The 21838-nt window shown below is 43.7% G+C and overlaps 2 protein-coding genes across 3 annotated transcripts in view; both read right to left on the bottom strand.

Moving 5' to 3' along the window:
• glcci1a (glucocorticoid induced 1a) overlaps positions 1-8318 on the bottom strand; it is a 34858-nt gene extending 26540 nt beyond the window's left edge. The window contains exon 1 of the mRNA XM_079485639.1: positions 7444-8318. Coding sequence (XP_079341765.1) covers positions 7444-7852 — 409 coding nt within the window. The 5' untranslated portion in view covers positions 7853-8318. The remainder of the gene's footprint in view (positions 1-7443) is intronic.
• A 132-nt stretch (positions 8319-8450) lies between these two features.
• umad1 (UBAP1-MVB12-associated (UMA) domain containing 1) lies at positions 8451-21720 on the bottom strand. Of its 2 annotated transcripts, none has more exons than XM_079484248.1 (4): positions 21660-21720; positions 21205-21292; positions 11533-11618; positions 8451-9678 (listed from the first exon to the last, which is right to left on the bottom strand). In XM_079484248.1, exons 2-4 carry the CDS (start codon positions 21281-21283, stop codon positions 9400-9402), a joined length of 444 nt encoding a protein of 147 aa, XP_079340374.1. In that variant the 5' UTR covers positions 21284-21292; positions 21660-21720; the 3' UTR covers positions 8451-9399. The 2 variants fall into 2 exon arrangements, with proteins under 2 accessions (XP_079340374.1, XP_079340375.1); XM_079484249.1 differs by having other exon boundaries at positions 8519-9678; positions 21205-21312; positions 21660-21709.
• Between the last annotated feature and the right edge of the window lie 118 nt (positions 21721-21838).

The raw sequence follows: 21838 nt of genomic DNA, 5'->3' as shown, positions 1-21838 counted from the left end.
CCCCCGCAGCAGGGCAGGGTCGACAGATTGAGATGGAAAAAGAAAAGTCTTTACATCATCTTTCCCTTTATCTGTTTGAGAAGTGTGAGCGTGGAGAACGGGAGGCACATGTGGAATACCTGTGGTACAAGTATGAGGGGTAAATTAAAGTAACGAATGTTTGTTTGTGTGTGTGGGGTGGACGAAACTCTGAAAGATCTTCTGCTATTATTAACAAACTCACATTTTGACAAACATAATCCTAGTTTCACTCTGAGCTGTGAATGAGGTCATATTAGTTGTGGGACAGGTGGTTTTGCTCGCTGCACGGCGGGGGAATAAAACAATTGCTAAGCTGCAGAACTGCAGCCTGCAGGTTATGATATCTTCACATGTGTGGAATTCTTTTATGGCATTTATATGATTTATTCGGAAATTGCAAACTTTGCTCCTGGCTTCTGCTCTTCACTCGGTTATAGTGGGTAAAGTGAGGCGAGCGAACTTTATTTGGCGGGATATAACGCATTAGCCAAGGTAAAGGCAGGGCGAGCCAATATCATCATCAATGCTGGATATGTGGAAGTTTCAGGCTTTTAGAGTAAATAAAGTCCCTGTCGGGAGTCGATTTGCATGGCAGAAAACACAGCCGCTATTGTACGACGTCCATCAGCACAGATGGAGTTCTGTTGGGTCGAGCGAAACGTTTCGCGCAAGGAAACAAAAACTAACCGCGAGGTAGTGAGACATGCAAATGTGAACTTTTCCCCTCTGAATGCGACTAACATTCAGTTAACTTTCATGTCATGGTTAGTAATGTGGAGACAAAAGATAAATTGGCTGGAAACTTTTTAACACTAAAGCACCACCAAAAAGTACAAGATGCAATATTTGTCCTCAAGATATCACTAATAATAATGTTCATTACAGAAGAAATACATTGAGCCTTTAGTTTTCTTGCAAGTGGCTATTAATGCACCGGAAGGATGCATCCAAAAAAGAAAAGATTATAGTCATTGGTGAAAACTGGAGACTAGATGTCAGGGTCTACAGCTGTTGAGTTATATATTAAGATAAACAAGAACAGAGAGAACAAGAGAGATATTTTTAAAGGCAAGACAGACTCTGCATTAGCCAATAAGAGTATACAATGAGACCAGAAAGTACTTTAACACTTAAGCCACACGTTACAACATACAAATGAAATCCATTACACATCAAATGCCTTACAAATCATGCTTAAGAGTAAATGATGAGATGTCTCCTAAGATCTCAGCTTTCATGTGTAGGATCCTCTGTGTCCACCTATACATTAGCGTAGTTCTATACATATGGACGTACTCCACACGTGTTTTATCCCACTATGGCACAGCATATCCACTGTTTATTCTTTAAGAGACTCAAAAGAATTGTTGGGAAATGTTTTGTGAAAATTACGCTTTTATCTCTATATAATAAATCCCACTCGGTGTGCTATTTTGCTTTTTTGGATCAGTGTGTCCTAGTGTAAGAATTATTCTCGAACATGAAACAATTTGAAATTCCTTTTCACTAAAACACACAGAACCTGTTCACAAGTAAGGATACGAATACTTTTGCAACTTATCTCCACAACATGTGGAAAAACAAAATGACACGGCAAGACACTAAAAAGGATTAAACCTGTTTTTGTGAAAGCTCTGGAAAAGGTTTTATGGTGCAGTAAAACACTATTCCATAAATAGCACAATTTAATAATTCATGCAAACATGACATGTAATGATTTAATGTGGAATTGCCAGAAGCTGGAAACATTTTCACATTTAAAGGAGGAGTAACATGCTATTACATCCATTGTGCCGTCTTTATACTGTTGAACGTTCTGGGTCCCAAAGCTATACATGGTCAACTTGTTCAAATACGAGTTGGACGCATGACGTAGTTCTGTGCTTGATACTGTCAGCCAGCACTACAACCTCTTTCGGAAATTTTTTTAGAAGTCTGGATCCTTGTTTCAAAACAAGGATCCTATGGTTTTATTGGCCATTCTCCTGGAAGAGCACGCCCATGAATGAACCAAAGAGCGAGCGGAAGAGCAAGTAAAACTTTGTGGAATATCTATGTTTTGTAACCAATCGGCGTCTCCATGCATGTGATGTAAACAAAATGATCATTTGGACGGGTGTCACGATAGCAGTTAGCCATTTCAGAGTTTTAAAATAGAAAATACAAAGCTTTACATTCTATGATAATATGAGGTATATGAAATAATGCCTTTTAAAGTGTTACCAATGTATGGTACGGCCCCGGATTTCAATTGTGTTGTAATCTTTTACGTGAGCTTTCACAACCGATGCATGCCCGATATTAGCATTACAGTAAATTCCATAAATGTTTGTAAGTATGAATAACACATACTGCGGCTGTACAGTTTCTTTGGGATTCTGTAATGATGCATTTACATGCATTACACCTTTTAAAAACTGGCAAATACAGAAGACAATTAAAACATTATGAGTGGTGACTTATACGAAAAGACGTCCATCTGTAGTCGTTGCTGCTGTGGTTCGTGTTCTACTACAGACTCTGGGTCTGATTCTGGATCATATATGTAAGGCTCGATCAAACAGTAAGCCATAGCGAACGTCATGATAACAACAAAACTTTTTGGTACAGTATTAACATCCATGCAACAGAGTCACGCAGTACTCGTCGTTGGCTCCGCCCATCGGAACGCCCCCGGGAGGTCGGCTTTCTTCTGAAATAATCGTACAGCTGTTTCTGTCTTCTGTAAATGTGACAAAACTAAAGATTTTGCAGAGATATGAAGAACGCAATCCTACTCTGCAGGTACTCAAGATTAACATAAGATTGGCAGAACCATTTTATTTAACCCCTCCTTTAAAGTATGACAGAGTTCATTGGTGGTGAACATGGAGCCAACATAGTCTATTTTATAACAAGGCCACTGCATTTAACTTCAGCTTGCCTTTCACGCTGACCATGTACCTACGTAACTGTTCAAAATATTATAAAACCATTTAAAAATGTAAAGTGTAACGAACATGACAAGATATTTAACAAAATGATATCCTGCTGTTCAAACTTTCAAAAGACTACGATGCTCGCTGTGAAGTAAAAAAAGTGCCTCTGCAATTCGTTTGGGGATTTTTTCTTTTGATTTAATGCTTCCTGTCAACCTAATATAGTGGTTACATTATTGTGAAGCTATCCAACGGCAAACAGGGATTAAAAATAGAGAAACGGTCTCAAGTCGTGTTCTTTCCAAAAGCCTAGCGAGGCTAAGTTTGGCAGGGGAAAGATCTGCAAGAGAAACAGATGGGAGTGAGGTGTGTTCGTGTGTTGAGTGCCTGTGTTTTCTGAATTAGTGTTACGTCACAATCCTGTTCTTACCCATGGGATGTGTGAGATAACAGTTCAGATCTCAGTCGGCTGCTACCTGTCAGCTACTCTTGAACAACACTTAGCATGCAGATGAAAGCACAATCTGAGCTCTACAGTGTTCAATGCAGCACACACACAAAGCCACAGCTAAAAAGGCCAAACCCTGCTCTCACAGAACAAACTAATCATGCTTTGGAAAATCAGATATGGATCAAACAGACAGTAACTAAAAGTATGTTGTACATTTTTACCTAAAAGAAAACCTTAAAATAATATAAAAATACACTGAAAAAAGATTTTTAGATATTTAGAGGAGTTATTCACATTTTTCAGTTATGTGGTTACCTTGGTTCAGAAAAGTGTTGCCTTTGCTAAGGGAGTGGGCGGTTACATTTTTTAAATATGAATTTTTGCTAAACTCGGTTAAATTATCTTAAGATACAAGAAAATGTATTGTCATATTCATTTAAAACATTTATGTTGAGAACGTTGTAACAAACTTAAATTTGGCGACTTGAACATAAGTCATGCTGAGTAAACATAACTTTATTATGTGCAACCGATGTTAATCTAACAGATTATTTTACAGTGTAGTAATAAAATATGTCTATGTTGACTGTCAACTTTATAACATAACATTATAAACGGAACACCATTTTATAGTAAAGGATAACTTTATTCTAATGGAAATAGAAGCTTGTATATACAAATCATCATGTTAGGCCTTTTATCTTTTAAGACTATTATCAGTATTAAACTATATTAGAAAGCCCATGCAGGAGATCCCCCACAAAAAACATTTGAATTTATTAACATATCCAAGCAACTGAAAGCAAAGAAAGCATTTATTTTTAGGCCTGTCCAAAATCCCTCCCAGTAAGAGAGACTTCACAGATTGACTGGGCATCAGCATCCGGCAACAAATGTCCACTTTTACATTACATCCAGTAACTTTTAAATGTTTTACCAAAGTCCACTTGCTCAAATAGCATGATACATTCAAACAAATATGGTTTCTTAAAATAATCTGTCCAGGGACAATTCTCCATAAATATACTGGAACGGTTTTAAGCTTAAAGCTATATTTAAACTTAAGTCCCTGTGCATGGCACGAGAAAAATACTTTTACAGTGCCATACAGCTGAAAATCACTTTGAGAACTTGCCTGCATCGAGTTCCATTTAACATTTGTGTTCTGGAATGAAGGACACCTAAGAAACACATCTGATAAAGGTTAGAGGTCTACTTAAGCCGAGCTGTCACTAGGGAACTGTGAGACTACTTGAATTGCTATGGCGCTTACACTACACAGGAAGGATTCTGGTCATCCTTCATCTTCTTGTTGTAGCATCACGCACACTACACTACACAACACAACGCACACAATGTGCGCTAACAACAAAACTTTGGTCAAGGATCAACAGCGAAAACACCTCCCACATCGTGAACACTTCTAGTTTAATGGTGGATGGCAAATGAGTTGCTTGTGAGTTTATGCCATCCACTAGAATGGAGCGTGAAACATTGAAGTGTTATTAAAGTGTTTTCTATATTCCATTATACAGACTTGTTGCTTTAGGATAGTTTAAAACAGCTTTGTGTATGTTATACTAGCCATCAAACACGCTCTGTAATGTTAACGAATACATAATTTTATTTACATTTACAATTTACATTTGAATTCCTCTTATGCTAAAATTTGACGCAAACCTTCTGCGCTGGGATTGGCTGGATTAGTTCCATTGCGGCACACATATAAAATAACGCCGCTTCTGGAATAGCTCGAGACAGGTCCGGATCACGTTGCACAACTTATACTTATGCGAGAACCTTAGAAATCTGTCAGCGACAGCTAAATCCAGCCAAAAATCACATCAATTTACTTATTAGAAGTCCCGAAGAGACAAGTTGATTTATTCAGGAAACAGCTAAGTTAACAAAACACAAATTCAACCTACTAAACAGTCACAAAATCTGAAAATATGTAGTTTTGCGCAACACCACTCTCAAACACAGAGTAACTGCATGGAGCGTTGAGTGAGAAACATTACATTCTTCATAATGCAGTTTCTTTCTGCAACACTCCTCACCACGTCTCCTTTACAAGCACATATTGATTTTTGTTGAACGATCAGACACTGATATCCCCAAGAATGGCTGACCCATTACACCAGAGAAAGTTTGCTTTTGAGCAACGTCAAGGTTAGCAAGAGCTAACCAAAAAGTCACACACATAGAAAGAGCTCCTTTTGTCATTCATAAAGCACAATTCTGAGATAAAGAGAACATAACAACTGAGAGATAAGCCATCATCAGGCAGGCAAAAATGAACAAAGATATACAAAAATGATGATGACAAACAATGTATTTATTACCTCATTCAATAAATAGTCGTTTTTGTGATGGTCGAACAACAGCATGGGACTGCCTACTGATAATAGTCTGGTATTACAGTATGATGTCACCACTAATAATCCTGCAGTGTTGTCCGGGGAAGGCTTTCTGCATCGATCAATGGAGGTCATAATACATGCTCACTTCAGATGGGATGGACTTCTAGTTACCGCCTATTAGCCTTCAGTGTTCTGTAGGTAGAATGCCACACCACCAGTCCCTTTTCATAACCAGTGAACCAAATCATGTCTAAAGATGCGTGTATGCATGACAATAAAAGCTTAGAGGACAGTGCTTTCATTTCTGTCTACAGTAATGGTGTTGACTTTGATATCTCACCTTCTCGCAAGACGGCATTTGTATCGAGGCATATTATGGGTGTGAATAAAGAAGAAAACAAGTTGCCACCTCAACTTTGTAGTGCTCTTCATAGAAATTTCCACCATTTGCATTATAAAATTTGTCGAATACATTTTGACCAAGTGTCTTAAGGTCTTGGCATTGGAAACTAAGATAACAAATCATGTGGAATTTGCAAGACTTGTTGTGAAAACGACGTTCCACTCTAAGACTGAATAACAAAACTGTCCAAATACCTTTCATCTTACTTGTAAACAACATTGTATTGTTGATATTTTGTAATTTGTTGAGATAACAGCCATACTTGCTCAAGTGTGGCTTGTATTCAAACATTTTGTCACTCCCGTAAATCTGTCTTTGATGACAGTGACGGTTTTTACAAATACACATATCTGTAGTAATATAACTGTGGACACCACAGGACTAAACATGGACATTTCATTCTTGAGAATGAATAAACAGCCTACTGCATGTTGTTAACCTCCCTCATAGTTTCGTAAATATAGCTCACTTACAACCATTTTGGGATTTGGGACTTACATGGCTAAATTAAGCTATATTGCCCCAAAACACATTATTTAGGGTTTATAATAATGTTATAAGCACCGTAGCAAGCTGATGGATTTGCGATAAACCCTTCGCGTAATTGTTTCCATTCCTGCTCTGGTAAACAACAGCACATTAACTACACTAAAAAGATCTCACATGTGAATCCTGAAGCGTTACACGTTACAAGATCTGAAAAGATCTCGAGTAACGTTCCTGAAGCTACTGAGCGCTAGCTTTAGCGAAGCTGAACCGACCCGGGCCACGTCTCCAATCCAAGACAATATTTGCGTTCACTGGAGGCATCGTCACGTACACAAGGTGCGTTTTTGCGTTTGCAAACATCTACTAAGCGCATCGGACCGGAGAGGTCTGGAGATCGCGACGCGTCTGACGCAGCCCAATAAATACAAAACACTGCACAACCATCAGAGACACCATCATGAACGTGACGAAAGCACGGTTCATAACATTATTTGCATTGCGTTCATAATTCAAACTAGTACTTACATAATATGCGTTTCATTCAGTGCATTCGAAATAAAACAACCATTTGACTGCAGTAATGCTAGATGATGTCATACTGTATGCAAGATCCATACAAACCGCGCATGTGTGTCTGCTTGTAACGTTATCGTATTGTACGTTTCAAAATGCGAATGTACTGACGTCAAAACAGCCTGACCCAATTACACGACTCAAGCACCAGGCGTTTGGAAAGATGCTCTCGGATGCACGAAATTAATGGCTGTCGAGGAAGCAGGAGCCGGGCCTGTTGTTTACCTCTTAGCACAGGTGAATGAGGACAGCACTCCGGCGAGTTCCTGTGCTGCTCCGGCGGAGAGCGCCTCTGCCACGAGATCAGCCGGCCGTCCAGCGAGCCGCTTCCTGCCGGACTGGCGATAGTCGGGCTGCCGGGACTCGAGGCGCAGTGCTGGGCTGATGCTGTCGGTTCTGTGTTACTCCCGACTGAGATGGAGGAGGGCGCGGGAGGGCGGGTCGGACTGTGCGGTTGATTTCCACGCAAGAGCTGGTAGGGTACCGTGGCGCGAATGGGCTGCAACCGGCTCGCGTTGCCACTGCCGTTACCGGCGGAGGATGATGATGCTGCTGAGGAGGAGGAGGAAGTGTTGATGGGGGACCCGTCATTGCCGCGTCTGACACGAGCCGAGTTCACAGGTGATGCTGACATTACTGAAATAGACTAAATCTAACACTTCTTCTGCAAAACAACCAAGTCGATTTTCACGCTGACAACATATGCACGTAGAGCGCGAGCTTTAAATAAACTTTTGGATACACATGGAGAAAATAAGTGTCGGATTTCTTTCAAAATATAAACCTGGTTTAATGTTGGCGTAGTGCGCAGATGCAGCTTGTTGGTAGTCAGCTAGTATATCTGTAGCAACGTAGCTTCCCTGAAATAAGTTTTGATCCTTTTTAGCTGTGTGCATTAGTCGTGCAGAAGACGCTTAGCTGTAAGACGTGTAAATGACGTGTTTTTAAAATGCGTCAAGATACTATTCCAGTCTTATAAGGAAAGTAAAGAAAAGTTGACGTTGAGCAAACGTGATCCCGACTGTCGTGCGTCCCAGCACCCTTCTCCGCCTCCAAGTGACTCGAACTTCAGCGGCGCAGCCACTAAGGATTGTGGGCGTGAGCTTTCGGCGCTGTGACGATCTCTGATAGGTGCACTGCGTGATCCAAATAAAACTTGATTGGTTCGAATAGAACGATGGATTCATTGAGGTTTAGAATGGTTTGTTTTCTGACTTGCTATTGGTTCGGATAAATGACCTACGGACTTATAAGGAAACTGAAATTATTGCTACAGTCATTATTACGCAGTAACCCAAATAGTTTCGCATGTTTAATTACACATGTCCGAGATTTATACACACCAGAAAGCAATTAGCAACATCATAATACAATATTTTATTCAAAGTCATTTATTACATTACATGCTCAGTATCGAGCATAAACGGTGTATTTCTGTTTCAGATATGAATCCGTAGGAAATAACAGTGCAATAGAATGAACCCAAAGAGTAAAGACACTACAGTTTGGAGGATATTAATAGCCACAAATAAAATAACCACGTCGAGCTTGACAAAAGGAACATGGATGTATATTCACACTTCGTCGAGAGAAAGATTTGATGTGATATCCAGTAAATAAACATCTGCTCCCAATGTGAAAATGTACACATAGCGCAACTCCTGAGTGCATTGTTTAAATAGCAGCATGCGTTATAACTCACTAAACTTCAATTGAAATAAACCTACGTTACACAGAATGGTGTGCAGACCCTCAAACCTTCTTGTATTTAATCCAAACAGAACTGAACTAAGAAAACTATTGAGTGAAAGGCCAACGCAGATCTATGTCGAAAGGAAAGATGATCAAAAACACGGATGCAACTACTAAACAATGTAGTAGCTTTGAAAAATAAGTCAGGATATCGTCTTATGTTACGGGATCAGAGTCAAAATTCAGAAATGCAGTTGACAGTGATACCCATAAATTTGATAATGCGTCAGTAATGCACATCTTACCCAAAAAGACATCCTGAGAGACTGTAAACCATATTGACGCTCACTTCAACTTGTTTAAACAAAATGGACAATATCTTAAGACCACCACATTATGGCCAGCGCACTAAAAACTTTGTTGACTTAAGGAAAGGCAACGTGTAAGTATATCCTGTCAACCGAAAGGTCATGGTTCACCGTAACCGAGTCAAGGCTCACAAAGCACAGAGTTCTCCAAGGTGAAGTCATAACCAAAGTTGGCTAGCTTGTCGTTGATGTCGTGAGGCAAGATGATATCTGGAACAAGATTTAGGCCCATCTGCATGGCCAGGATATGTGGTGCTAATGTGAAGGGTATATCTCCTAGAAGTTCAGGCAGGGCAGGGGCGACATCTGTATTTTGTGTTTCTGAGGACGTCTCAGCCGACGTGGGCTGGATGGATGCCTGAGACGTCTCTGTGGTTCCTCTGTTCCCAGCGCTGGATGACTGAGCAAAAAGACAAAAGAGAATTCGCATTGAAAACTGAGATCATATATTGTTTTAACCTAGATTTTAAGATTTCCTAAAAATAGTGTTAAAATCATGTCTTGTTAAGCTGCGGTCACGCTTGACAAAATTGGAACATTGTCTGACCTGTGCGTCTTGGTGCTTAGGTGTAGCCATGGTTATAAGCACATTGCTTTGCAGTTGCTAGGGTCCCATACTAGGCCAAAACAAAAAAGCTAACTGGACAGTAGAAATGGATGTGCCAAATTTATAAGGTAGCACAAACGATGCGGGATAAATTGCCTGATTCAGAATGAGCACCGAATGCTTGAATTTGGGATTAAAGTCTGCACTGTTTAATATAACCATGCACACAATGTAACATTCCCACAGGTGTTGTTTGCAATTAACTGGGCATGTAAACGGAATCATGTTGAAAGTGGTTGGCGGTGGTTTTAGTCTCAACTTTCCTGTTTGTCCCATGTATGTGCCAAGCACATGTCAGGCAGTAAAGAACAATCTATTAATCTCTGTTCTGTATAGTGTAACATGAGACTTGTAATGTATACTGCAGATCAAGAAAATCGAAGCTCTGGAACGTCTTAATCATTGGAACAGGTACATTTAGAAATATCTTGGTTTCTATTTTTGCTGCATTGCTTTGGGTAGCAGAGCTCATTGGTCCAGATTCCTCCTCCACATACTTGTACATTAAAAAAACTATTATGTTTTGATTGGCTGTATTGTAACCGTTTCACAGTTTTTTTCCGCTTTCAGTAAAAACATAAAAATGACTTTACACTGGAAATAATAAGCTCGGTTAGGACACGTGTTCCACTGTTCAGAGGTCCAGGTTTTGTGCTTTTATGACACATTTATGCGTTTACAATAACAATTAAGTAATTCTTTGCTCACCCTCAAATTCTGTGGTCGCTTGTGAAGCTGTGCTTTTATGGCATTTCTCAGCTTCCATTCTGTTCCTGTTAATGTACTGCAGCACCAGCTGTTGCGCTTCATTTACTTATGTGGTTTTCCATAATTTCCGTCCATTCATACATTGTTAATCGTGCTTTCTAACACATATAATATCTATTTCAAGAGTAAACTCCAATAACCGGCTCCAGGTTTTGGGGTTTTAAGAAATCCCCTCATATTAAAAGAGAAGGAGCCTCTTTCATTAGCCGTATGGCTCCAGGCGGTGCTGTGGAACAGATTGCTGAATGGAAGTACCACGTGTTGCGAGGTTCAGTTCTGCCACCTGTCACACACCCGGCTGCTCGGCCAGCACAACTCAAGGGCTCTTTCTATCTCTCTCCACAGGGCCGTTGCGTATCTAGCACATGGAAATCACCCCGCCTTCTGATGTAATAAGTGATAAAATACTTTCTGGTGTTATATAATGTATTACGTTCAGGTAGATTTCTATATTTTGGGAAGAAGGTGAGTGTGGGTGCTTGCGCCTGTGCTAAAGATGGTGCTGAAGGTGGTTACCAGGCTGTTGCTATGGTCACATTTTATTTTAAGGTCCGATTACCTACGACCTTTGCCTCAATAAACATCAATTTGGTGCTTGTTATTATATAGTTAGGTAGTTGTAAGGGTTAGGTATTGGGAACGATTAGGGATGTAGAATATTGTCATGCAGAATATGTGCTTTATGATTACTAATAAACAGACAATATTAGAATAATATGCATGCTAATAAACAACTTGTTAATAGTGAGAATTTGTCCCTGTACTAAAGTCTTACCGTTGCTATGATGTACTGAGCATTTGTAAACAAACCGACAAAGGCACAGTAGAAGTATAGTGTATGAGAACATGTTGGGTCATAGTTCATGAACAGAAACTCACCTTAAACGGCTGTACAATTACATTTGTTGCCGGCTGCACAATGTTCAAGGTCTGCATTTTGCGTTGCTGCTCTTCGACAGTTTCACCTGAAGAAGGGAATATAAGAAATGTAAGAAAGAACAGAAATGTAAGGAGAATGAAATTTTTACTACAGTGTGTGTTCCCCAAAAGCTTCACAAAAAGAGCTTTGAAAGGTTTGCAAACAGCTTAGATATTTTTCCACTTTCACTATAAAGACAGAAACGTCAACTAACAAGTCGTTTTCTGGTTTTTATTACGGATTACGGCTATCAGATCTCATGAGTACTTACAGGCACAATTAATGCTGTTCCTTGACAGACAACTGCAACACCGTGGGATCATTTTAAAAGCTAAAATAAATGACGTATAACACTCCTGTGTGACAAATCCTCCTCCAGCTGCCTTCTAGCAGATAACCGAGAATTTCATCTCAGAACCTGACTCTTGTTTCCATCGTGGTATTGTTACACATCCCAAATCTCTCCGCTTTAAAAAAATAGTAAACCCAACCTCTCCTTGTTTCTCCTGAGCGTTGTGGTGTCTTATTTACCACAGAATCCCTGAGCATCTGCTCACCTCTGGGGCCTTCACATACACACACCAGAGCTCCTCCCTGTTATTACCACAGAGATCACTGCTTTTGATCTCTTCACAACACCACTCAGCAAATAACTCATTTGATATGGTGTCGTACCAGTCACTTGAAGTATTTTTCACACCATATGCCTCTTGCCTAAGACCTTACGGCCCACGTTAGTTGATGTGAAGACGGGCCGTTCCTGATTTCAATGAGCAAAAGATCATAACAACAATGTAACCGAACAGCTTTATGTGCCGTTAGTTTGGTGGTTAAGACTGTGATCTCAGCGTCAGATAGCATGTCCATGGATCATTCATGAACTCCCTGATGCAAAGATATACAAAATATTAAACTAGTTTCTACGGGCCACTATCTGCCAATTGGAATGGTGAACTACTGTTGCCAAGTCTGCTCTTTTCATGTGAAATTCAGGCTACTTTAAAACTGTTGCAAGGGGTGAAAAGTCTTGTTCTTCAGCAGTAAATCTTAATGGTTTTGTTTATGAAGTAAAATGCTGGTATTTGAACTAGAAGCATTAGGCTAGCCATTGGATTTTGTTGCCCGGATCTAGCAACCCTATCAGGCCGGCCGAAAAGCACAAGTTCCAATTGGGCAATTGGTCTTTATTTCAGTTTCTCTACATCTGCACACCTCAGTAAAACTTAGTTAATTTCTTAGTTTTAATTTGTTTTTTTTAGTTCTGTGAAAATACTCAGTGCTCATTGCTTAAAGACATAAGTGTACCAAAGGCCCAAATAATAATAAATTTCTTCAGTGCTGTCTGTACAAGATTGTGTGGAGATTGCTGAGCTATTATTTAAATGATCCATTTCAGCGTTGCATTCTAAGCTATTATTGTTTTCAGAATTACCCACCACAATATGTTGTGCAAAAAACAAGTGTGGTCAGTGGTCATACAGTTCCTAATGTTGTAACTGGAAGATATTTAGCCAAAGCAAACATGTGGATCAAACTATAGACAGTCAAAGGACTCTTTGAGATCAGGACTTTGGGCATCTAATGGAAGATTTTAAGTTTAAAGGAAAAAATGTTGAAAGGAGTCAAAAATGATTTACAAAAAGGAATGTTGAAGAGAAGTGGAGCTAGGGTAAAATTAACTAATACAACGAAAAGGAGGACTATTTTCGGCCACCCCAAAAATCCCCCAAGACAATCCATATTTTATTTTGTGCCAATGAATGTTTAGTTTTTAAAAAACCAAGAATCATCTTTGTTTTATCCATTCATGTCTTCTTTTTTAGTACTGTCAGCCTGAAAAACCCAAAACATCCTCTTGATCCAGTGCAGTTCAAGCACTCCATGATACTATGCGTGTTACTGATATTAATTTATTCAACTTTAATCTATTCTATACACACTTTCCATGCACATAACATTAATATAGGTTTATATTAAGTTTATAAGTGCGCTCATCTATATCTGCTGATGGTATTGATACTTGAGAATGTTCATTTGGTAATACAGTCTTTATTTGTCTGCCCTGTATTACGTAAAGATGTGTACAATCTAATAAAATATATTATTTTGTTGTACAGCTGAATTCTATTCTATGAACATTTTCTATTCTATTAGCATTTTCTTGAAGCCAATACACATTATTTAAAGGAGTCATATGACACGGCTAAAACAAAATTATTGTTTGTTTTAAACGTAATTTAATGTGTATACACGATTTAAGGTTCAAAAACTCTGTATTTTCCACATACCGTGCATGGTTGTATCTCCTCTTTGCCTCGTCTCTCAGAAACATGCAGATTTTTTACAAAGCTCCTTTTACAAAAATGTGCTATGATTGGCCAGTTAACCAGTGCGTAGGAATTGGTCGAATACTGCAAGCGTGTGACGGAAATGTAACGCTTCTTACCATATTAGGAACATCAGGTTCCAAAGCAATTGTATTGACAGCTCCGCCCACCTTACTTGCGTATACTTTTGGGCGGTCTTAGTCAAATCATACCACGAACTGACATAGTTCCCTTTCGAGAGCGATCACTTCGACATTGCGGAGACCGCATATGAAACTCCTCCTCTTTTTCACTTTTCCTGAAGTCCTATAGGATAACGCCAGTTAAAAAACTGGCCAATTGTCGCAAGACATGCACAGTATGCAAATACTGACGAATCTAGACAGTATAAATACAGTGCATGAGACGACAATACCTCAGAATCTTCTTTTTCACGCTGCCATCGTTGAAGACGCAACTGGATACTTCTTTCACCGCATCCGATGGCTTCTTTCTGTCGTCTCTGCGCGGGCCCCATTGGCCCGCAGGATACTCACGAGCACTGCATTGCCTGCCTGGGCCTTGCCCATGCGGAGGATGCACTCTGCGAGTCCGATTGCGCGCACTGTGCGGACCTGCCGGCGCGTGTTTTGAGGACTCGCAGGAACATTGCTCGTGGACTCTTAGGGTCGAGGCTCACCGCCGCCAACGAGCCGCTGGTGAGTCCACCCACTCCACGAGGTGGCGGCGACGACCCGGCTCCGGGCCCCCGTCCTCTGCCGTCACCTCATTCCCCAGTCGACGAGGTCCTTCGTCCTCCGCCTTCCATCGCGGACGCCGTTTCCTTCGGCGTCGAGGAGGACGATGACTCCATGTCCATATCAGCTTCGGACAAGGACTGGGCAGGATCGGAGCGTGATCGTCCCGATCCGGAGAGCACCCCGGACCTCCACGAGGAGTTCGTCAGGGTTCTCGAAAAAGCTGTAAGCGAGCTCGACATCACCTGGGATCCACCTGAGATGCCGGCGAAGAGTAAGCTCGACTCCTGGTACTTTCAGGCGAGTCGCCGCCAGGCCACGTCGAAAAGGAGTTCGCCGTTCTTCCCAGATGTCCACGAGCACGTGGTGAAGACGTGGTCAGCACCTCAGTCGGCGCGCGTCCACGCTGCTACGCCGGCCATGTTTGCCCACGTGGTCGGGGCCGAGGCCCACGGTTACGTGCGCATGCCACCCGTCGAGGAGACCCTCGCCGCTCATTTGTGCCCTTCCGCCACCTCGCTGGGCTCGGACCCAGGCCTGCCCTCGAAGCCGTGCAGGTTTACCGCCCATCTCGCTGGTAAGGCATACGCGTCCGCTGGCGAGGCCGCCTCCGCCTTGCACACTATGGCGGTGCTGCAGGTGTTCCAGGCAAAGATCCTTCAGTCGCTGGATAGCGGCAGCCTGGAGACGGACGCTACACGGGATCTGAGGGCAGCGACCGACTTCGCGCTGATGGCTACGAAACGCACCGCCCAGGCTATCGGCAGATCTATGGGGTTTATGGTCGTCCTCCACCGTCATCTGTGGCTTACGCTGGCGGATCTAAAGGACGCCGATCGTAAGTCCCTGCTCAACGCGCCGATCACTCCCTCCGGCCTCTTTGGTGACGTCATGGAGTCGGTAGTAGAGCGTTTTGGTGAGGCGCAAAAGCGCGCCAAGGCCATGAGTCACGTGCTGCCTCGACGCTCTTACCAACCGTCTCCGAGAGCCCGCTCTTCATCCGCGCCTCACTCCTCGCAGAGACCCGCCAAACAGCACGCGGCTCCCGCACCGGCTAGTCGAGGTCGCGAACCGGACGTCCGTCCTAAACAATGGGCGGGCCCAGCAAAGAAGAGGTACGGGCCGAAGAGAGGTCCACGCCACGACGGCGGAGCGTCATCGGCTGCCAAGCCGTCGTCCTGACGGACCTGGGAAGAGGAGGAGAGAGTCTGTGAGCGTGCCGGCGGACCCCAAGCGCCGCTGTTTGCAACAGTTTTCCCCCGCGGTTGCGGGCGATTATTGCAATGTTGTAAGTGTTGTTTGTGTGAATGCAATAAAAACACATACCTGTTCACAGAAGGAGCTTTTTCCCCCTCACACACACAATGCTGCGTCCCTTGCCCTGCCACGGTGCAGCGCGAAGCCGCAGCTAGTCACAACTATAACCAGCATTCCCTCGTCCACGGACGCTCCCGTGGACGAGGGACCGCTGGAGTCTCACGCGCGAGATATTTTCCCGCCAGTGCATTTAGCCTCGCTGGGCCAGCGCGCTACCCTAAACGGTCCGATGACGGTAACCCCCGATCAGATTCGGCCGTTATGTCTGTTTCTGGACGCGTGGAAAGCCATCCCAGGCATCTCTCTTTGGCTGCTAAACGTGATAGAACACGGGTACTCCCTGCAGTTCAGGCGCAGACCTCCCCGCTTCAGCGGTGTGGTCCCGTCGCTTACGTCAGCGCAAAACGCACCTGTGCTAAGGCAGGAAATCCGCAGCCTGCTCGCGAAGGGAGCGATCGAGCGTGTCCCCCCGAACGAGCGGGAAAGCGGGTTTTACAGCCGGTATTTTGTAGTGCCCAAGAGAGATGGTGGTCTGCGTCCGATTCTGGACTTGAGACCCGTCAACCGAGCGCTTCACAAGCGAGCGTTCAGAATGACAACTCTAAAACAGATCCTGGCACAAGTGCGTCCCGGGGACTGGTTTGTTTCCGTAGATCTGAAGGATGCGTACTTCCATGTTCAGATAAACAAGCGCCACCGAAGGTTCCTGCGATTCGCATTCGAGGATTCAGCGTACCAATTTGCCGTCCTCCCATTCGGGCTGGCATTAGCTCCGCGCACATTCTCGAAGTGCGTGGACGCGGCGCTTTCCCCTCTCAGAGCGAGCGGAATGCGCATTCTCAATTATCTGGACGATTGGCTGATTTTAGCCCACTCTCGGAAGGCGCTAATCGGTCACACGCAGATGCTGCTTGGTCACTTGGCATCCCTGGGGCTGCGCGTGAACATGCAGAAGAGCAAACTCACGCCGAGTCAGTCTATAACGTATCTGGGGGTATGTTTCGACTCAGTGGAGATGCGCGCTCGTCTCTCCCTAGAGAGGACGGAGTCCATCTCTTCAGCTCTACATTTGCTCAGGCTGGGCCGGTCTGTTCCCCTGAGGGAGTTCCAGAGGCTTTTGGGTCTCATGGCGTCGGCGGTCTGCCACCTAGGTCTTCTGCACATGCGACCGCTTCAGTTCTGGCTGAAGGCTCGGGTTCCATGGAGAGCATGGTCCTCGGGCCAGGCGCGAGTCCCGGTTACACGCCGCTGCCTCGACGCCCTGAGTCCATGGCGCGACCCGAGCATGTTCAGTCGGGGAGTTCCCCTGGGGCTGGTGACGAGACGCACAGTCGTTACGACGGATGCATCGTCCTCGGGATGGGGCGCGGTGTGCGAGGGCATGCCGGCATCCGGCCTTTGGTCACAGTCTCTGAGGAAATGGCACATAAATCGCTTGGAACTAAAGGCGGTGTCTCTAGCTCTTCATACTTTCCAGTCGAGGCTGGAGCAGAAACATGTTCTGATTCGCACCGACAACATGTCCGTGGTTTCGTACATAAATCGCCAGGGAGGGATCCGTTCCGGAGCTCTTTTCAAACAGGCGGCGGATCTCCTACTGTGGGCGGATCGGCATATACTCTCTATCAGAGCAGCGCATATCCCCGGTCATCTGAACCGCGGAGCGGACATGCTTTCGAGGGAGGGTCTTCAGCACGGGGAATGGAGGCTTCATCCCGACACAGTCCTGTTAATTTGGGAACGCTTCGGGAAAGCGGAGGTGGATCTATTCGCGACAAGCGAGAACGCACACTGCCCGTTGTATTTCTCGCTGATCCACTCCCCTATGGGGAGCGACGCGCTGACGGGGCGTTGGCCGGCCGTTCGGCTTTACGCGTTTCCTCCGGTGAAGATTTTACCCCTAGTGCTGTGCAAAGTCAGAGAGGAGACGGCGTCGGTGATTCTCGTCGCTCCGTTCTGGCCGAATCAACCATGGTTCCCGGACCTGAGGGAGTTGTTGACGGCACCGCCGTGGCGGATTCCCCTCAGGAGAGACCTGTTGTCCCAAGTGAACGGCACGATTTGGCACCCCAGCCCGGAGTTGTGGAACCTTCATGCCTGGCCGCTTCGGGGATTCTAACTGCACTCCCTCAGCGTGTGCTGGATACTATTTCGGAGTCTCGCGCGCCGTCTACCAGACGTTTATACGCTCTAAAATGGGGGGTGTTTGCTAAATGGTGCAGCAGCAACAATATCGACCCGGCGTCTTGCCCCGTGTCTGATATTTTGTCTTTCCTGCAGCACAGGCTGGACAGCGGCGGCCTCCCGTCAACGCTGAAGGTTTACGTAGCGGCCATCGCCTCGTTTCGTTCCCCGGTTGATGGGCAATCGATTGGTAGGCACATGCTGGTGGTCAGATTCCTCAGAGGAGCGAGGAGACTTTTCCCCCCGCGAACCCCTTCGGTGCCACCTTGGGACTTAGCACTGGTGTTGAAGGCTCTCTCTTCTCCCCCCTTTGAGCCTTTGGACGCGGCTTCGGTAAGAGAGCTCACTCTAAAAACCGTTCTCCTTCTCGCCCTTGCTTCGGCTAAGCGCATAGGGGATTTGCAAGCGCTCTCAGTCGGCGCTGATTTCATTCGTTTTGGGCCAGGCGACTGCAGCGTCACTCTCCGGCCAAAATCGGGTTATGTGCCGAAGTCCATGTCTACCCCTTTTAGAGCTCAGGTCATTTCCTTGCCCGCCTTGTCTTCCGAGTCGTCAGACCCACAGGATGCTGACGCTCAGAGAGCGGTATGCCCGGTAAGGGTATTGCGGGCTTACATAGATCGCACGGCCGGGTTTCGGCAGTCGGAGCAGCTCTTTATTTGTTTTGGTGGGGGTACTAAAGGCCGGGCTGTCTCGAAACAGAGGCTCTCTCACTGGGTAGTGGACGCTATTACCTTGGCGTACGAAAGCCAGGGTCAGAACTGCCCCTTCGGTATCAGAGCTCATTCGACTAGGGCTATCGCCTCTTCGTGGGCCTGGTCTAGGGGCACATCTATTCAGGACATATGCTGTGCAGCTGGCTGGTCTTCTCAGAATACTTTCGCCAGGTTCTACAGATTGGATGTGTCCTCGTTGGCTTCTCAAGTCCTCTCGGTGAGTGCTGATTAAGCTTATCTTCTACCTTGTAATGTATTGTGCTACACAGTTGTTGCCGCATTGCTGTTTACACTGTGCTTGGTGTACTTATATTCGCTATTATATCGCCCGGGTTTCCGTGCTGGTTCTACTGCTGTGGTGTCTGCCCTGTTCAGCGCAGCCCGCTGCATTCGTTGGGTTTGGATATGCAAATTCGACAAAAGACCCATCTAGCAGTTCATTGGCGTGCTCAGTGATCTAGCAGCTCATAGGCCGGTTTCAGCCAATCAGCGGTTAACGCTTGGGGCAACCTCGCGAATGGTTGGTTTGTCTGCTCCGCATACTGTGTACGTGTTATCCCAGTTATCGGGCTGTTTTTGCTAGCTCTCACGGCGGGATTGTACTACCGTTCCATATGCGGTCTCCGCAATGTCGAAGTGACCGCTCTCGAAAGGGAACGTCTCGGTTACTTTCGTAACCTCGGTTCCCTGAGAAGCGGGAACGAGACATTGCGGAGAACGCCGTGTTCGCGGCTTATCTCTGGTCAAGCGTTCTATCGTAGATTCTGAGGTATTGTCGTCTCATGCACTGTATTTATACTGTCTAGATTCGTCAGTATTTGCATACTGTGCATGTCTTGCGACAATTGGCCAGTTTTTTAACTGGCGTTATCCTATAGGACTTCAGGAAAAGTGAAAAAGAGGAGGAGTTTCATATGCGGTCTCCGCAATGTCTCGTTCCCGCTTCTCAGGGAACCGAGGTTACGAAAGTAACCGAGACGATTTGTGGGGGTGTGGTTACACGAGGTGTTTCAGGCAGGTTTGGGTGAGCATTCGCTTTTAGATCGAATGAATCTTTTAATCCGATACTTACTCTTATGTTATTAATCAGGCATATTTATATTAAGTTTGTTTGCATTGGTGAGGTCAAGATGTCTCAGTACACGGATGACCCTGTGTTATTCGTTGTTTAATGGTTATCTGGGAATTACATACTGTATTTCGGAATATCACGACTGACCAACAACAATGATGTTCTCTAGATAGTGAAGTGAATAGTGATAGACCGATATATTGCACGGTAAAATGGTCACTGAGAGGTGGATAAGATACAAATGAAATTTTATTAATACAATTAAATTCCTTTAAATTTCATTAATGTTTAACTGCCCGAGTTTAACATAATGTCACGTGTGCACCCTTTAATGGTTTCTGTTTTAATGCTAAGCTACATGCTACTAACCATCCACATAATACACAATAATCGTTCATTTAGTTTCACCAATGTTCTGTGTCTTTCATGGACAGAAATGGCATTTTTGTTCTATTGGCTTCTTATCAGCTAACTGGACACAGTGCTTTAATAGTAACTGCGTCGGTCATATCGGTTGACCGATAATTCTAAACCAACATGTAATAATAAGATTTATCTCCCCTTCATTGAATCCCAGCTGTTAAGATAAACATTTTCAGAGCTGACCCTCAAAAGATGGTATTGATGGCCCTATCAAAAGCCGAGTGTAAGCCAGGCAAACTCCCAGTTTTATGTCTGGCTCTATGGAATGTCTATTTTCACAATCCTATCATTTTAAGATAGACCAATCCACTCTGGTTGAATATGATTTTCATTCAGAAATATCTCACTTTATTACAGAAGTAAATGTATAGCATTTATGTATGTATAGCATATAGGATCCTAATTGGGCTGATGTACAGCAATGGAAATACCAATATGCCCCCTTCCCTATCCACTCCATGGCATCTCTCCACCCAATTTAACACATGCACCGTTCTAACAAGGTTGTGGATATTTTCATGGTCTGATAAGAATGATACACACGTTTTTTTCTGAGACCACAAACCCTCAATTATTATGGTATATATGCCGATTACTTTTCTGGTAAGAAGTGTTCATTATTAGCCAAGTTCACAGTAAGAAGTCATTTAAGACTTTACGCAATTTCAGACAATGCATGGCTGCCCTCTTGAGGTGGTTCATTGGTAAGAATGTCTATATTGTCGCTGCAATACAAACCTATCTGTTTTTTTATATCGATGGACCCTCCTTTCCTTCTTTTCTAACCCATGTATGTAGTTTATTTGTCTTTAAATGGCCGGTGATTTTCACGAAACAAGTTCACGGCATAACTCACCAAGAATGACGAATCCATCCGTTTCTCTCTCAGATGACCTTTTAGCTCCGTCCTTCTTGAATCCGAAGAAACTTAACATCGTGCGGGTCTGTGTCGAAAGAGTCAATGCTATAACACATGTGATGAATTGATCTAATGCAGTATTTACATTTGTTACGAATGTGCTTTTGCTGTAACGTTACTAGCTGAAATATAAAATGCAAAGAACCTGGTTTTATAAAAGCTATAACAAGAATTTAAGCTAATGTTAAAGTTCCTGTTTTGACAGATCGAACTTAACAAGGGTTAGTTAGTCAAGTTCACGTTGTACATTTAATCATCTAACGTTATATTTTCTACAAAAGAGCAACAACTAAAAACCACTTCAACTTTGAGTTAAAGGCACATGCTCTGTAACTGTAATTCATGTGTATTTCATATATATTTGTATAGGACTGTGGTAAAAATCGAGCTACCCGACAGAAGTTTTGTTTACGAGTCCTTGGCACGTCGTGTTCGTCTGCTTATTCAGTCCGTGGGGAAACAAAAGACAAAAGCTAATGTGCCTCCCTCCTGAATAGGTATTAAAGTAAATTCAAGCTTATATTAATATTTTCCTCATAATTTTACACAGTTGAGCCCATGCTATATATTG

This window comes from Barbatula barbatula, assembly GCF_947034865.1.
Source record: "Barbatula barbatula genome assembly, chromosome: 21".
NCBI classification, from domain to species: Eukaryota; Metazoa; Chordata; class Actinopteri; order Cypriniformes; family Nemacheilidae; genus Barbatula; species Barbatula barbatula.
The sequence above is the reverse complement of the archived record's forward strand: the minus strand, read 5'-3'. Positions and strand labels throughout refer to the sequence as shown.

Excerpts from the sequence above, each read along its gene's own strand:
- umad1 (XM_079484248.1), bottom strand. The coding sequence starts at position 21,283 with ATGTTAAGTTTCTTCGGATTCAAGAAGGACGGAGCTAAAAGGTCATCT. Across the intron at positions 11,619-21,204 it reads GGATGGATTCGTCATTCTTG|GTGAAACTGTCGAAGAGCAG; the intron begins GTGAGTTATGCC and ends TCCCTTCTTCAG. Across the intron at positions 9,679-11,532 it reads TAATTGTACAGCCGTTTAAG|TCATCCAGCGCTGGGAACAG; the intron begins GTGAGTTTCTGT and ends CTTTTTGCTCAG.